Raw genomic sequence first — 18,354 nt, forward strand, 5'->3', positions numbered from 1 at the left:
TGAACACATTCAACTCTTCAGTTCATTGCAGTGGAGTTTATTCACTGCCACAGAAGCACACATTCAGGCTATGGCTGTTTGGTCAAACTATTTCAAAAGCTTCTCTTGCTTTTATAGCTATGAAAGTAGAGCTTAGAGTGCTAATAGATTTTAGAGTCCTGCTGAGGTGAAGTGTGCTTCCTGTGATCTGGAGAGCACCAGGAGCATGCCCTTGGTGTTTGTCAGAGAAACCTTTGTTATAAATAAGGCAATGGGCTGCCATGAGGAATGGCAGAGTTTTGGTACAGAAGGACTTTGACACTGAGAGCTGGGCCAACGTGTGGGGTGGAAAAACCCCTCACACTAGTCCAGGCTGAAGGAGCTGGAGGGCAAACTAGACGCCAGTACAAGCCAGCAGCACTCTCTCCCTGTGGAGCAGGTGACTTTCCTGCTGGAGTGTGTCACATGTGCTAGAAAGGAGGTGATGTCTCAACCTATTTGGCACTGGGAAGATTATCCCAGACTGTATCCCTGGTCCCAGGGATCTGTGAGGAAATGAGAGTTGCCAGCAAAATGCCTTTGAGATGGTCAGCAGCCCACGGGAGAGGCTAAGGAAACTGGGATGGTTTATCTCAGCAAAGAGGAGACTCAGGGACATCCAACAGGAGACCACAACTAATTGAAAGGGAACTGCAAAGGAGACAGACAATTTCTTTTCAGTAGTGGCAGAGGGCAAATTGCTGTGAAAGAAAAGGGGGAAATTTGCAGCATGGGAGATTCCAAGTGGAGACAGACAACCTCCTTCCCTGGGTGGATGTGGTAGTGCTGGGAAAGATCACTGGGTGCAGGATCTCACTGTCTAGGTACAGCATCTTCAGCCCTGGAGGCTCTTGTGGCTCAGGCAGACAAAGCCACAGCCCCAGTGCTGGGGACTATTTACCTCCAGTTCACTGTCCTGTGAGGAGGAGGTATCTGCTTTCCTCTTCCCTCTGTTCTTTCCAGGGATGTTTTTCCTTGCTTGCTCATCTAACTCTTTACTTGCTGTTGCTCTTGGTAGCAAAGGACTTGTGGATGCATCTCCTGGAAGAAAGAAATCACACAGCTCTCATCCCCTTGTGTCTCAAAACAAACACCAATAGAGCACTGGCCACAAACCACCTCAGCAAAAGCTAAGATGCAACTTTACTATGTGGATGCAGGAATAGTTGAACCCTGATTAGGACATAAACCATGATTTCTTTGTCCCATCATTTCAAAACAGCTGTTTCCTCAATTCAGTCCCCCAGAACTGAGCTATTGCAAGAGCTACTGCCTGCAGAGCAAAGCCAGAGCACAGCAGTCATTTCACTACCCTGGAACTGCTCTATACTCAACTATGTCTATTTTATTTAACAGACAGTTGAATGTAAAAGAGCAACAGTGATGATGCTGGCCCTGGAGACACAGCCTTGGCCAAGCAGCATGGCCATGACTGACAGGGACATGGGATGGAGCCTGTTCAGCTACTGCTAAGAACACCCTTCTTAGAGAAGGAGTACATCACCTCCTGCACCCTTCTCTCCTGCAGCCAGGTGTTCAGAGCTCCCTCTCCCTGGGGCACACAGAGTAGTGCTAGGGGGAATGGCAGCAGTAGAAGGCTTCTGGCACACAAGTTTGGCTGGCCCACCACAATACTCTGCACAGCAGTGAGACCAGGAAGGCCTCAGGAAGGTTCTGACAAGGAACTCAAGTGTCCCATTGGGCCCAGCATGCCAAGATGCTGCAGGTACCCTCTGGAGATGTTTCCCCAACCTGCCCCCTGCACTGTTTGGCAGAGGGAGTTCACAGGCCCAGCCTTACCAGAGGAAGGTCTCTGCACTGCCCGTGCTGGCACCAGGGCATTTGGTTTCTCCTCTGGGTACGTGGTGGTGGCTAAAGCCAAGCTTTCTGTGCTGCTGTCTGCTGGTGGCACCACTCCAAAGCCTGAGCTGGGGTAGCAGGTCTGGTACTGGCTCTGGCCAAGGATGGTGTATGTAGGATATTCCTGTTGGGAAAAGAGTTAGTGATGGTAGGACACCTCATTCAGAAAACACTCTGAAACTCTGACTTTTGTATTAGAATATCCTGTCCAATAAAAATCCCAGCAAGAGCACAGTCTGACTTTATGCTGTTTCATTCTGCATATTAAGACATCCCCAAAAAGGGCTGAGAGCTCTGGCTGCCCAGTGGCCCCTGCACAGGCAGGTTCTGCAGAGGAGACCAGTGATCACAGGGCCATTCCTCTGCTTCCAGTGTCTGCACAAATCCATTCATAATGACTGAAGTGACAGAAACAGGGGAGTTGAGTGGATGCCAAGACATCAGTGCACTCTGTGCTCTGGGATGTGTGGCTTTGTCTTGCATTTGACAGTGACAGAAAGTGACCTTGGCCTCTCTGAGGGCACAACTACAGGATAAATGGCCCTTACTCATGTGCTGACTTCATCAAGCAATAATTCTGCATGCTGGAAGGCAACCATTTATGAAAACTACTTAGTTCATTTAGGAGATTGCTCAGCACCTGGAGCTGTGCTTGAGGATTTTAACTTCTGCTACTGACAGTAAAAAAAAACAAAACAAAACAACCACATCACACTCTTCTGGTACACAGTGCTCTTCTGATTCCCCTGAAGAGCAGCCTGGCTTTGTGAACCAGGTACCTTGGTCTGAAATACTGAAAGAAAATATTTTTTTCCCCTTACAGTTCCAAACAAGTTTATGTTTAAAAAGCAACAGCATAAACATAGAAGGATTTTTGTGCATCCACTGCATTTTCCACACTTCCTGTATTCTCTTTCTGAAAAGCTGGACACTGAAGGCTTCCTTTGTATAACCAAGTACTCAGAATGGCAGTTAACCACCCACAGAGGAGAAAGGCAGGGGGAAATGGTCTTTGCTAGCTTGCAGGGCTGTCTCACTTTGTTCTAGTCTACCATCAGAATGCACAATCCACTTTACTGGGTTGGGGTTTTGTTTGTGTACAACCTCATTTCCTATTCTTGCTGAAGGAGAACAAAGGCATCCAAAAAACATCCAACTCTAATCCTCCCTGCAGGTTTAGGCCTCAAAATAGCTGAATTGTTTCTTCCCCTCCATCTCTCTTGGAGGGATCTCAGTTTTAAGACTCACCTCACAATTTGCAGATGAGGCAACAACTTTAAACAGATGAAGTGAGTGTGTTGCAAAACCAAAGGGAGAAGCATCATGGTCAAAGAGACAGCAGGAGTGATTTTGTGATTTGAGTTACACACTGAGCCCCACAGCCCCAGTACCACTGTGCTCCATTTGAAGTGACATTGCCATGTTAGTTTTGAGCAACGTGTTAAACAAAAGCAGAGGAGATGGTGCACATAAATTTACCAAGGAAGTTTTACCTGTGAGATGCTGGCTACTGCTGATGTGGAAATATTGACAACAGTTGAGGATGTAGAGACTGGACTGGCATTGGTGGTTGATGCTGTAAAATTGAGAATTACTGCATTAAATATTCTAGAAAAGCATAAGAAATGAGAAGGTGTGAAATAAATACTTACTAGGCAAATGTGCCAGCACTTGTGCTTCCAGCAGCACTCTGCTATCAACACCCAAAAAAGGACTGGGTGTATTTTGACACCAGTCATATTTCAGATGGGTTTACAGGAAAGAAGAGCTAGAACACCTTTAAAAACAGTCCTTCCCAATGGTTCAAAGACCTTCTCCCTCTATGGTTGCTAAGCAATTGGTGTAGAATTAAAAAGGTTTTACATCTTTACTACATGTTTTGATAGGACAACAGTCCCATTCTGATGATCAATCAGTAGCAGATGAAAATGAATCAGAATAAATCAAGAAAAAGAACATAATGTGTTTAAATCAGTTCTGTTAAAAAAAAAATCTGCATCAAACTTAGCATTTTTAGTCTAATTAGATTTAAAATTTAAGGAAACATTACAAAGTTCCAAATAGTAGAAGTAGAGAGTTTCCTGTTGGAGAAGGTGAGCATCTCTCCCAACATTCCTGTGTCTAGAACAGCTTTTTGGATGTGACTTTCTGAAATAATCTGTCAACAGCTTACAGAATGAATTCTTAAGGATGTGTAGTTGCTGGCACCAACTTGAAGATGTTTCCTAAGCTTTGTGTCACTGCATTCAGTTCTCCCAAAACACAGAAGTGGCTGCTAGAGCAGCACTTGGGAACACCACTGATTTAGGAATTTTTGGGGGATTGCAGACACAGGACCACTCCATTAAACATTCCTCAACATGAGGTTTTGGGACTCACAAGGATAATAACAAATAATTAAATCAGCAGGAAAAAAACCAGAATGTACAAAACCAGATACCACCAAGAACTATTTTCTTTTCTAAACCACTTTCCTCTGCACAATAAAACCAAAAAATCACTTTTAGATGCTTATATAGACTTGCAGAAATTCACAGTATTCCCTACCTTACCATCACTGAGAAAAAACCTTATTTTCTGCAAACACCACCACACAAAATTCACCCCAAGAACTCAAGCTTTGGAAGGCTTAGGTCCTGCTCCCCCAGGAAAACACCCACCATGAACTCTTAATGAGAGTATGTTGTGCTATGGCAAGCACCAATACTACCTGGTGCCTCCTGGAGAGAAATGGATCCAAAACACTCCTCAAAAAAGTTAAGAAAACAAAAGAAACAGATCTTAAAAGATCTAAATGTGTAGAAATACACAGGATTTACAGGAGATGAGAAATATGAAGGGTGACATCTCTGTGGAAGCAGAAACAAAGGGGAGTAATTAGCCCCAGAAACATTTAGAAAAAGGCAAAAGGGCTGCACTGAGCAGCAATAATGGCAGTGAAGACACTCAAGGACCTACAGCAGCTCCACAGGTCCTTGAAGCCCAGCTGTGTGAGCCAAGGAACCTGCCACAGACACACCTCAAACAACTGCTCAAAAACAGGGGCAGTTTCCAAATAAAGCTCCTTCCAATTATGGAAACTATCAAGGTTCTTATCACCCTAAGAGGAGGTCCCTTCCTAGGCCCCTAAGAAGCTCAGCTCTCCAGAAAAGACCCTTGCTAACTGAACAAACCTGCCAGGCAGCCAGGGCAGAGCCCTCTCTGGGAAACAGACTGTTACACCACTGCTCTCAGGACTGTTGTGGAGAGGAAACAGAAAGTGATTCTTATCTGTAACACTCTGCAGAGGCTGCTTCACCACTGAGATTGATTACAGAAGTTAAGAAATGAGAAAAAAGATTTGGCATTCCCTCACACGAACTTCATTGTTTATCTTAACTCTGGTCTCCCTCCAACAGGTCTTTTTAATAATCCTGTATCTAAACATTGCTACATACCAGAATTTTTTCAAACAGTTCCCACCACACAGAAGAACCAATTCTTTCTGCACTGTGGGCCACTTCCTTTTACCTGTGCATGGGCCAGAACCATGCAAAAATATTTGCCAAGGATTTGCCAAACGTGACCTCAAGGGTTTAAAGACCAGCAAACACAAGTACTGCATTAAAGATGCCATGACTCTTTTCTCCTTTCTTTATCCCCCATTTCAGACCTCAGACATTACACCCCTGCCTCCTCTATTTTATTAATCCCAATCTACTTTGCTTCAATCATTTTCAAAGAGCCAAAGCCAGAACAATGCACTGAAATTCCCCTCCAGTGGCTCAGCACCATTGTACAGCTGAGTCTCACCCTGCTGATTTGAGTGGAGAGAAAAGACAGATATTCCAGGGATTACCACTGAAACAACTCTGTCCATCCTTCCAACACCTCCCTGGCACCAGTCCCTCTACTGACCTGAACCCTTGGTGGGCTGCTTGAGAAGGAAATATAGCAAATCTGAAAAAGGATTTTTCCTTTTTGCGAGTCTGCAAAGAGTTTTTGCAAAAAGCAACAGCATTTGCACAATTGGAGTGACTTTTGCACACTCTGGGGTGACTTGTGCATACTTTCAGAGAGCAGCCTGCAGGGAAATTTCTCACATCACACATTCTCCCAGCAGCACAGATTAAAATTCTTCTCCTGTGTGAAACTCTGACAAAGCTGGGGTTGAGCAGTTTGCAGGAGAGAAGACTCCAGGGAGACCTTAGAGCCCCTTCCAGCATCCAGAGGAGATCAGAGAGAGCTGGAGAAGGACTTTGGACAAGGGATGGAGTGGCAGGATAAGGGGGAATGGCTTCCCACTGCCAGAGGGAAGGGTCAGATGGGACATTGAGAAGGAATTCTTGGCTGTGAGGATGCCCAGAGAAGCTGTGGCTGCCCCTGGATCCCTGGAAGTGTCCAAGGCCAGGCTGAACAGGGCTTGCAGCACCCTGGGATAGTGGAAGCTGTCCCTGCCCATGGCAGAGGGGTTGGAGTGGGATAATCTTTAAGGTCCCTTCCAGCCCAACCAAGTCTGTGATTTTATAACTCTACAGAGCAAGGCCTGGCATGGATCTGTCACCTCAGCACCCCCAGGGATCCACCTGCCCCCACGGGACATCACTGGGCAATCTGGCATTCCTGACCCTTGGCAATTCCAGCTGGTGCTGGGACACAGGAAGTCCTTCTGCTGCTGGGACTGTGGCAAGGAGGGTTATGCTGGAAGAAGGGAGCATTTCCAGTATTGCTTTCCTTTCATTTAACTAATTGAATTCCACGAGTGGTTTGCTCAGTGCCAAGATGCACAAAGTTGTTTTCCCGCAATCAATGAATAAAACTCTGATCCTGCTGCTTCTGGAGCCCGTGTGCACTCACAAAAAAATGATCAGTTCATTGCAGTTAACAATATGAATGCAGTTTTGCATGTAAAATTGAATTAAGGATAAATACTACAATGGCCCATTGACTGTCTCAATAATGCAAGCTGAGCAAGTACCACGACATACCACACGACTTTCCTCTGTGAGAGACATGCTAAAACCCACTTACTGCTAATTTTAAGAATTATCCTCCTTTTCTTGGCTCTCATGAGACCACATCTCGTTGTGGTATTCAGTTTGGTCACCCCAGCACAAGAAACATGTTGATAAAATTCAGTGGGTCTGCTAAAGAGACACCAAACCAGTCAGGGATGTGGGTCTGCTAAAGAGACACCAAACCAGTCAGGATCTGGAGAATGTGTCCTGCAAGGGGCATTTCAGGGCAGAGGGTCTGTCCAGCCAGGAGAGGAGGTGGCTTTAGGGACTTGCTGCAGCCTGCAGGTTCCTGCATGGACATTAGGGAGAGGACAGACACAAGCTCTTTTTGCAGGTGTGCAGCAGCAGGAGGAGAGAAATGGCCAGAACATGGAAGAGGGAAAGCTCTGAGTCAACAAAAGAAAACAACACTTCATCATAATGACAGTCAGGTTCTGGAACTGGCAAAATTTCCATCCTTGGAGGTTTTGGAGATGTAGCTAGATAAAGCAAGCTGGTTCTGAACTCTGTATCAACTACTCTTTGAACACGAAGCTGAACTAAAAATTTCCTCAAGACCCTGATTTATTTTGTGAAAATATTCCACAAGACATAGATTACAAATTCCTGAAATGCTTTACAAAATTTCCAGAGAAAGAGACAAACTTTCACCATTTGTCACCAAAACTTAAATGGCAAATTCCAGCCTACAGAAGAGGTATCAATTTGCACATATGTGCCATAAGCAAAAATATTCCATTATTCAGCTGTCTGGCATATTCACTCCTAAAAACTGCTGTGGAAGCTGGTGAAATTCAGCACCTGCCTTCTTCGATGTGGCACTTCCAGCAATTATAATATTTGAGTGGTAGTTCTATACTGAGAAATTCACTTCCTAGCAGATCTACCAACCTGGTGTCTGTGATATTCAAGAGCCATCTACCTCCAGAAAGAATCAAAAACAAATGTTTAAAAATCTCACTGCAGTCAGCATACTTCCTGACATCAAACTAAAGACCACAAACAAAGAGAAATGCAAGGGCATTCCCAAAAAAGCATGCAGGAACACAACATGGAGTCTCTTTCCCCTTCCCATTTGCTCCTCACCCTGCTCAGCCCAGCAGCATGGCACCAACGAGCCAGCCTGGTGCACACACAGGTGTGAGGCAAACACAAACCCACAGACACACAGGCACAAAGAGAAAGAGGCAAAGCATGAAGAAGCATGCACAAACCAAGGACAAGCGTGCAAGCCTCTCTAGTTTGGTATCTGGACTCAGTTAGGTGGAGAGAGATGCAGATAAAAACCATGCCAAGTTACCTTCAATGGAATAAGAATAATGTGCTGGGCTGGGCTGGCTTGTGGTTAACCCTGTAGTGCAGGTAAGAACACTGTGCTGACTTGTAGATGGAGTCTGAATTAAACCACTTTCAGGTTTCATACCTGGCCACAGTGCACCTGAATCAGATAAATTGGACCAGTTACAAACAAATATGCTGGGACCAAACAGCATGCTCCTACCTCAGATTAAGATTTTTGCTCATCACAAAAGCAAGTAACAAATGACACATGGAAAATGTTTAATTTTGGCAACAGTAAGCGCTGTCAGGCTGTGCAGGGATTAGAGCTGGTGACAAAATGGCTGAAAAAGAGAAAATTAAAAGCACCAAGAAGACTAATTTGCAAAGCTTTTAACTAAAATCTGTTGGTGTCTCTAAGATTCACTGCCCATGCAGATAAAGGACCTGCCAATGGCTGTGATTTTGGGCTGAGCTGCACAGCACTGCAAGTGACATCAGCTGTCACACAGTGAGGCCAAAGCTGGGATCTGTGAAGGCCAAGCTCAACACCTCCACTACTTCACTGAGCTTTGGGATGAATATTTCAAACCAAGCCACAAGTCAGTAATTTTCCTAGACTGACAGCAACAAATATAGAGCTAAAAAAAAACCAAAAAAACAACTGAACCTTTCTTCCAGACTTCCTGTTGTTTTGGAATGCTTTTGTAATAATCCTGGGCACAGCACAGAGAGCACAGTGACTGTAATTTTGTGTACAGGGCACACTCAGCATGTGGCTGAGCTCAGGTGCTGTGTTCAGGTGAGGTCTCTGCACTGATGGGTGCCAACAGTGCCCAACTGAGGCAGCTCAGCTCAGGCCTTGCTCTTCAGGCTTTCATTTGAGTGTCCCCAAATCTACAGCCAAAGTCAAAGACAGTTCTCCCTGGTTAGGAAGCAGAAATATTTTGAGAGGATCTACTTACAAACAAGCAGGAGTGTGCAAAGCAGAGGACAAAGGACATTTGGAGCTAGACAGAGTTCAGGGCCATCAGAAAGACCACCCTCCTTTTTAAACATCCTGAAAACAGTACCAAGGCTGCAGAAGCCACCTGCAGCCCTTCACCTCCTCCAGCAGGATTGAGCCATGGGCTGTGAGCTCTAGGTTTCTTACCTAAAGGACATGGGAGACTCCATCAAGCTGGACATGAGCAGCAGCTCCAGGAGGTCGCTCCATGCTGCAGCCTTGTCAGTATTAAATTCTGCAATGGCCCTTTAATTTATTTATATATCTGATCTCAAACTGACACCTGAAAGTCAACTTAAATCACTCCTCTCTGCACAGTCACCCCAGAGTTGGACTCTTTGACTCTCACGTTGTGTCTTTGCTAAAGTTTCAAACCTCCAGAACCTCAATAATTAGCAAGCAAAAAGGAAAGGCTGACTTAAGAAAGACTGTAGATACACTGCAGAAACTCCAGAACAAAACATATGGGAAGAAGATCCTCCAAGGAGAGTGGGCGTAGCTGTGTTTGTTTAGCCTGGAAAGGGAGTGCCACCATCTCCAAAAGGGTGAGCAGTTTTCACATGGGATAGTAACCAGAAGCTCCTTAGGGCACAAGAGAGGGACAAGGAGCAGTCAGCAGCACAATGTGATGGTCACACGACATGCAGAAGTGCCAAACAACCTGACAGTGAAACAGAAACCCACCCTGGACGCTGGGGGACAATGAGCACAGGGACAGTGGCAGCAGGTCAGACACACAGAGGTGGTGGCAGTGCAGGAGCTGATTCAGGTCCTGTGCTAAGGCATCTTCCATGACTGTCTTGCTGTTACACACATGTCCTATATGCTTTCTGTACCCAGGCACACTCCTGGACTGGTGGCAAACGTCCTTCCCCTCTCGTTCTGCAGGAAGCATCATAAGCTAGCCTCCCATCACAGCCTCAAGGATGATGGAGGAGAAGCTGTGAGAGGGGGAATGAGACTGCTCCCTGTCCAATGGCAGCACTGCATGTCACAGAATGTCCCAGCACACATCCACAGACATGGAAAGGCCCCACACAGGACACCCCAGCACCTGTAGGTTTTTCTTGAGTTAATGTAAGCCATCACATCCATGGTGCTTCTAACACCAGCTTACAGCTACACAAATGCAGCCTGGATGCCATTACTCTTCCTTTAACGCTTCTTTAATAAAATCTCTCCAGACCACAAGGACATCCCATGTAGAACCATGCAGTGAACACCAAGAGAGGTGACAAATCAGCAACAGCACAGGTCAACCCCTTCTCTAAAAGGAGCATCCTGACTTCAGCCACCTCCAGACTATGCTGGTGTTTGTCAGCTTGCTTGAATTTCATGCTGGTTTGTTCCAGTTAGAGAACTCATGGTGCCTTCTTTCTGGCATAGAAACAAATGCAAGGTAGAAAGACACACCAACCTCTGTAACAAGCCCTCTGGTGCTGGTAAAACATGTCACCAAGTTGTTGGCCCTCACCTGCTCACTGGAGGTTTTGTGAGCAGAAACAATTTCCAGAATTCCCTCAGCAGTGTGCATGTTCAATCCTCTCCCTTCTACCTCTCCATCAAACCATGCAAAGTCCATCTTCTCAGCATAACTCAGCAGGTACCACTCCACTGTGATTTTCATTACTAGAAATAATGACTTTTAACATCTTCCTAACACTTGATTTCACACTAAAAATTCAGGTGTTTAACAACAGACCTCAAAATTAACATCAGACATTTCAGTAACTGATGACATTTTGGATATTTTAAAGATGAAATCTCCTTTGAAATCAATAGAAAATGCAGATCTCCTTCCAGGTCTTCAGAAGACTTTCTAATGTTACATTCAGAATATAATACTGAAGCAGCTCAGTACCCCTGCACTCCAGACCCTTTGCTTTTAAAAAAATGAACACTCTCCCCAAATATAGCCACCACTCATTCAACCAACAAAACATCACACACACAATACACTAAAAAAAAAACCCTACACCTTCCCTCCCTCCTTCTAGAATTAGAGAAGTCTAAATCACTTTTTTTAAACAACTTCACTGGAGCACTCCACACAATTACAAATATTTGGCTTTAAAAATACCAACATGTGACACACAACAGCACATGAAGCAGCCTCAGTGCACCATGCACAACACACTAGCAAAAAACACCAAATAAATGAAGCAAAGGAAACCATCAGCCACTGTTCAGAAACAGCAAAAAACAGACAACAAGGCACTGAAACCAAAGTGCAGGCACCCAGTGAGGAGGAGTATGTTCCAGCAACCATCAGTAATTACAGTATTAGTAATTTAACTTATGTTTAACAAAGCCAAGTCTGGATTTATTATCTTTCCTACACCATCTTTCAAATATATAATGACAAATCAATTGTTTTGTAACCTTTACAAAAGGCCATGCTCTGTCAGCAGCTAACAAAAGCCAGAAATGTAGCTGTTTTTATTCAAAGGCACCTAATTCTTTAACTAGAGAAAAATTCATCCTTACACACATCAAGGTACTGAGATTTTAGCATTGCAGATAAATCTGCAAGAGGCTCAGTGCATATCACTGTGCAGTACAACCACAAGCCCCTGAGACATGTATTTAGAATCACAGAATGGTAAAAGTTGGAAAAGACCTTTAGGATCATCAAGTCCAACCATGAATCCAGCACCACCATGTCCACCACCAAACCATGTCCTCTGCAAGGGGTGGTGACTCCACCACTTCCACAGGCAGCCAGGGTGCTCCCCCAGGTTCAATGCATGGTGGTGGGATGCTCTCCCCTCTCATCAGTGTTCCCTGCTGAGGGATAAAACAGCCTCTGCTCCCTTCCATTTTTGGGAGCTGCATTTGCAGAGACTGGAATAGCTATCAAAAGGGCTCAGTTATTAGAGCAAATTAAGCAAATTATCTGCCTAGTAAACTTGGAGACATTTTAGCATGAGCTCTCATTTGGTGAAAGATGAAATAAAAATGTCTTAATTGTGGACAACAACAAGGAAAGGAGAAAGGAGAAGTTGTAGTATGGGGTGTTGTGTCATTTCACTAAGAAGGAAACTGCACAAACACAGCTATACCACAACTAGAGATAATTATGATCCCAAACCAAGAACTATACGGCACACTTCATGGGGAGATCCAAAGTAACAGCTTTGTAAAAACTCTTATTTTTTAAACTGAAGCCCCATCAAGCGATCAGTGCCCACCTACAATTTAAGCTATGCATGTGCTCTCCTACAAACTTCTCTCCAGCATAAGTGGTTACGTTTAACACTGGCTTTTTAATAGACATAAAACAGTAACTGCAGGCACAGAGAAATCTTTGAGAAGTCACTTTTTACCGAAAGGAGGTAGTCCGTAGGTCTGGGTGGTCTGGGGGTAGATGGTGTAGGGCTGGGACTGCTGCAGTGCTTGGTACTGAGGCTGAGCAGGGTAAGGGCTCATTGTTTCTGATACTGGTACAGAAAGGATATGTGCATATGGCCTTGGTGAAAAGAGAGAACAAAAGTCAGAGAGAACTGTTTACATTATGCAGCTTTCAGCCTTCAAACCATAAGACACATTCAAAAATTGCTCCAGAAAGGAGAAACTACTCAGACTGACATGTCCTCTTGGTGCAATAAGCTCCTTGTGCTTCCCAAGGCAGACTCTTGAGTTTACAGATGCTGCCAGCTTCCTGTGGTGACAGCAGGGAAACTCCCTCCTCCACGGTGCCAGAGAACCACTGCCCATCCAGGGCTGGGGGGGACACACTCCCCATTCCAACAGGTACAAGTAGCCAGCCCCACTAATCATGCCTCCCCACACCAGACCCTGAAGGTACTGGAATCTAGCAGTACCTGTAAGGACCAGTGGGACACACACAGAAACTGCACAAAAACAAGCAGCAGGGGTTAAACCTATCCTGCTCCAACAGGAAGAACTACAAAGATCCCTAAACACAGTGAATGATAAGAAAATCTTATATTCCCCTTATAATTATTTATGTTCAATTTGTTTATTTGACAAATATCATGTGCATTAGTCACCAAGACTATCATGCTAATTACCTGAAGGGCTTCATTTATCTTTTCAAACATAAAACAACAGTTACTAAAGCTAAAGAGTGAATTCTGTAAGTTGTGTCCTCAGCAGTGAGTATCTGCTGCCAATAGTGGGATTTATTGCACTAGAGAAATGCATAAAGATACAAAAAATATTTCAGAGAAAGTAAGAGTTACAGAACTCAGTAACAATTTCTTGACTTACTTTGCAGAATACATTTGTGAGGTATAATCATTTGATGACCTTGGGATATAATCAGTGCATGTCATAACTGAAAAAAAAATGGTTTCTGTAATTAGAGAGGTGCTTTCAAAACCCAACAAAGACAAATATCAATACTCATTGTACATTTTAGTCAACACACAGTATTTACAAAGTGTTTTAGTGCCCTGAATATCTGTGTCAAAGCAAATTCTCAAAAACACACTGTTAAACTGGCACAAAAATGTTTTGCCAGCTCACAGCAGGTCCAGGTCAGTCAGTCACACTATTCCCCCCTGTGAAACAGTGCTCTTCCTCTTTATCAGCTGGTACCATAATTTTTTGCAATTGTCATTAAAAAAAACTGATTTCATTCCTCCCCAAAACTCTGCATATTTGCCAAAGGGGCTTCATCTGCACTAACTCTAACATTTGTGTCCTGGGGCAGAGACCAAACATCTGTTTTGCCAAGCTTTCCTCTTCCCCTACATACTCTACCCATGCATGGCTCCAGCAAACAGTCTTTCCTGCAAAAGGAACAGCTCCAGCTCAATGAACTTAATCACACACATCCAGTGAAGCACAGCTGCAGGGCACAAGGCTCAGAGATCCCTCTAAAGTAATCTGGTAATTACATTTAACCAGATGTTTCCATTTTTCTGCTTCAATAAACCCACAGTAATGGCACCCTGAGACTGGTAAAACAGAGTGGCTCAGCTGGCAACTCAGGGAGGAAATGTTCCAAATGTTCTCAGTCAGCACAGCCTATGGCTCTGGTACTCCTTGTGAGAGAGCTCTGTTACAGCACTCCAGGTTGGGCTGGAGATGGGGCTTGGGCTCCTATGGCTTAATCCAAGAGCCATCAAACAGCCCTTGGATTCACATCACCTGGTTAAACACTCAGCTGTCCATCAGACTAGGAAAGCAGCAAAGGGCAGGAACCAGCACAGAATGTGCCACTGCAGCCTCTCTGGTGTTGCTGTGATATTTTTATGAAAATCCCTTCACCCAGGATTTTTCTCCTGAGAAGCTGAGAAGCCTCAGAAGAAGAGAAAACCAATAATTATCTGCTGCTGTGGAATGCAACAGGTGCATCTTGGATTGGTCCATGTGAGATGTTTCTGCTTAATGACCAACCATGGTCCAGCTGTGTGGACTCTCTGAGAGTCACGAGCTTTTGTTATTCATTCCTTTCCTTTCCAGCCTTCTTTCTATTATTTTTAGTATAGTTTTAGTATAACATTTTAATATAATATACTATCATAAATCAGCCTTCTGAAACATGGAGTCAAGATTCTCATCTCTTCCCTGCTCCTGGGACCCTCAAACACAACCATACTCTGGCACACGCCACCACCCCAGTGCAGCACACTGCTGGCAGCTACAACTGCTGCATCTGCAAGCTCATGGCTTTATCAGCTCAGACCTACAAGCACCATACCCAAAGCCTCAGCAAACACAGCTGCACTGCTCTGGATCAGCTGATCCCCTCTGCAAGCAAAGCACCCAGGGCTTGCCCAGGAGGTAATGCAGGCTAACTGTGTATCCCAGGGGCCCTGCTCCCCACACCTACCATTACAAGGGGTCACATTTTCCCTCTCTCTCTGCAGTGAGATTAATTAACAGCTCTCAAAATGAGACAAGGTCATGGATAACAGCATACTCTGCCTTGGGATTTGATCCAAATGCTAATAATGTGCTCAAAATGTTGGGATTTCCATATTGGACCTGCATTATTGCTCTTGTAAACCCTCCTGAGTTGCACTAAGGAAAGCAAGACAGTGCCACAGGCAGCTCTAACCCTAATGTGCATTCTGCCACCTCTATAACCTTCTCTTTGTGTAATCCGAACAAAAGCAGCTGAGAAGTACAAACCAACACGTGCTGAACCTCCCAAATGATCCATGGATCACCTTCCTCTGCTCCTCAGTGTTTGCCTTTACTCACAGTGTGAAGCCCATGTAGCACAAGGATACAACAGGAAACACAAACTGGGAACATTTGGACCTAAAGGCTTTCCTCTAACACTTGTCAGTTCCCACATGTTTAGGATTGCAGGGTTTTTTTTAAGAATGTCAATATTCATCTGAATAGTTATGCAGTAATGATATTTCTAGAACTTGTATTTATAAAACTGCATACAAAGAATTAGGCAATGGTGTAAAAAAGAAAAAATCCCACAATAACACTGCATGTGATTTCTAGGATTTGTAAATGGCTTATCCAGTTAGGCAGGTTTTGCAGGATGAAATTTCTTGTAACTCCTGCAACACCACAGTACATGGATTAAAATAGCAATGATTAAATCAATTACAATGGAAAGTTTCACCTTACACACTTTCAGCTAAGGTGAGCTGACTTACACTTCAAAATATGTATTGGCAGTCAAAGGTATTCCACACAGGAATCTGACTTTCCTGGTAACTTGCAGCCCCCTTTTTCCAAGAGAAAGGATACAGTCCACTTTTCACTTAGTATGCACTCTTTGTATTCCCTGCCTGTCTCCTCTCTGTTTATTTCCTAAAAGCTTCCTGCAGACATTCAATACAATTCAGAGTCTAAGATGAAAAGTATGACATATTGCTACAAAGGACCCAGCAGCTGTGTAGAGATAATGATTTATAAAACATGTTTACTGTAGGCATTACAATTGATATTGACTCAACCCTCAAGAAGAATCGTGTCTGAGGCAGATAAGACACAGCAGCACTCAGAAGCACCCAACAGCCAGCTGAGGGGCAGCAGCACAGAAATATTTGTTAGAAATAGATTTTCCTTAGCATCAGGCATTAACACTTTGTAAACACTACAGCAAACGTTCACTTTACAACTGATAGTGAGAGCAGGCTAAGGATTACAAGGAGGAGACAAAGCTTGTGAGTGATGAAGCATGGTACTAGGGAAAGAGGAGGAAAGACAACGGGAGAACTGCAGAGATACTCACTCTCACTGGACATGGGAAGGTTTGAGCCAAGATTTGAAGATTCAGTTTTCTGATCGCTGACTTCTGTGCTGCTCACATGACTGCCAGGAAAACAAAGGTTCAGTATTAGCATTATGAGCTCTTAAATTAACATCCTTGGGTACCATAACCCCTGGGTTCAACCTTGCTGACCAAGGCAAACTAACTCTTCACAAAACCTAGCCCTGTGCTCCTTCCTGTTTCATGAAGAGATTCTGAGAGAGAGATCTGCAACTGGAATTGGACATCAAACCATATGGGGTTTGAGTAAAAGGGGGACTGCAGGGGTGCTTCTGTGAGAAACACCTCTTGGCATCTCCATTCCATTCCCCCAAGCTGCAGCAGCCAAGGAAGTGCTGCCAGCAGTGATGTGTGACCCTGCTGCCACAGGCTCCCCTGCCCATGGGCACTGCCTCACTGCTGCGTTTCTCCCTGAAGAGCAGTGTTGAAACACCCTTGAACTAGGGGTCACTTTTGTACTTAAATATTTGCAGGTTACTGGACTATTTTGGACTTGTCCCACATTGCTTCAGTTCCATTATGATGTTACTTTGTTCATGTACAGAGTAAGAAGTACAGGTAATTTCTGAATGAAACTGTTTTGTCCTTGATTACTGCCTTGCAGGCTTTAGTTTTATTATTGCTACTTCTGCAACACAGCTTTTCATGAGGTTTTGAGCCATCTGTGTGCTGTTCTGACATTCTGAAACTGCAGTTTCTCAAGGTGACGGAGCCAAAGGAGCTGTTCATTGCTGCTCAGGGGGAAACTCCCTCCTTGTAGCTCAGGTGTGCACCAAGCATAGTGCTCTCTGCCTCCCTCCATCACCTGACTCCATTCAGCATCCCAACAAAAAACAACTGCACAGCTTTGTGTTGGATGAGCAAATTAAACTCTCAGGAAGAGCCTAAAGGTGACTGAGCTGAACTACACAGGGAGCAGGAGGCTGCATGAGAAATAAACCCAAATCTTGCAACACCTTTCCCCCCCATCCCTGCTTTCTGGGCTCAACTAAACTGATTTTTTTTCCTCCCTCCTCCACCTCCTGCAGTGCAGGGGAAAGGGAGAAATAGGTCCAATAAATTCTTTTGAACTAATCCATTGGTCAAACTTAAAATCATGTACAGTTTTATCAAAACAGAGCTGGAATATTTAAACTGGAATATTTAAACAGAATATTTAATCAAGTTAGAAATGCAACTTTATCCCTCCCCTCTCTTCTGTTTTTAAATACTGGATGTCCACAATTTTAAAATCCAAGGATGTTTACACTCAAATCTTGAGCTCCCTGTGGCCTCAGGGAAGGTGGGTTGTGCTGAAGCAGGGTGACACAGAGGGGGAGGAGAGAGCCCCTCAACACGTTCAGACCTGCCCATGCTGCCCTCTCTACCCAAGAGAGGGAAAAACCCTCCCTAGGATCTGACTCCTCTGACCTCAGATGGCCAAAAAGGGAGCTTGTGTGATTAAATCAAAATTCTAATTTTGAGAATATACCACAGCCACTCCTGCAGAAATGGCATTTCCTTCTTGCTCTTATTGCAATGGCAGAGACTCCAAAAAGAAATCTTTCCTCACTGTATTTGCTGCTACTCAGGAGAAGCAGAATAAATCCTAATACAGCTATTCTCAATATAAATAGTAATAATAATAGTTAATTCCTAAATACAATACCCACCAAAAAGCATCTACTGAGGCTAAAAATAGTATCACACAACAGCTTTAAATAAGAGAGGCTACAATTCAAGAGTTTCATTTCTCAAAGCAGTAACCCATAGAGTTTCAATAAGAATAGTATGGATAGGACAGATATTATTAAAATATCCTGAGTCTCACCAAATTAAATGCATGTTATTTCAGACTCATTCTGTGAAAGACAGGTTTGCTGATGCCATTAAGACTCTTTGTGCCACTTTTATAAAAGCTTTATACCATAGGGCTAATTAATTATTTTTTATTGGGACTTAATCAAAATCATACCAAATCCAAATACAACTATATTTTCCAT

At 44.0% G+C, this 18,354-nt stretch overlaps 1 protein-coding gene across 7 annotated transcripts in view; it reads right to left on the reverse strand.

Moving 5' to 3' along the window:
* The window catches only part of EYA3 (EYA transcriptional coactivator and phosphatase 3), a 43,355-nt gene that overhangs the window by 9,047 nt on the left and 15,954 nt on the right, over nucleotides 1–18,354 (reverse strand). For 6 of the 7 annotated variants that reach the window (XM_064398478.1, XM_064398482.1, XM_064398479.1 and 3 more), the window contains 7 exons: nucleotides 16,334–16,413; nucleotides 13,393–13,459; nucleotides 12,486–12,628; nucleotides 8,176–8,313; nucleotides 3,372–3,454; nucleotides 1,819–2,002; nucleotides 920–1,059 (listed from right to left, as the gene is read on the reverse strand). In XM_064398478.1, coding sequence (XP_064254548.1) covers nucleotides 920–1,059; nucleotides 1,819–2,002; nucleotides 3,372–3,454; nucleotides 8,176–8,313; nucleotides 12,486–12,628; nucleotides 13,393–13,459; nucleotides 16,334–16,413 — 835 coding nt within the window. The remainder of the gene's footprint in view (nucleotides 1–919; nucleotides 1,060–1,818; nucleotides 2,003–3,371; nucleotides 3,455–8,175; nucleotides 8,314–12,485; nucleotides 12,629–13,392; nucleotides 13,460–16,333; nucleotides 16,414–18,354) is intronic. The other variant, XM_064398484.1, reaches the window with a different exon arrangement.

This window comes from Passer domesticus, chromosome 24, assembly GCF_036417665.1.
Source record: "Passer domesticus isolate bPasDom1 chromosome 24, bPasDom1.hap1, whole genome shotgun sequence".
NCBI classification, from domain to species: Eukaryota; Metazoa; Chordata; class Aves; order Passeriformes; family Passeridae; genus Passer; species Passer domesticus.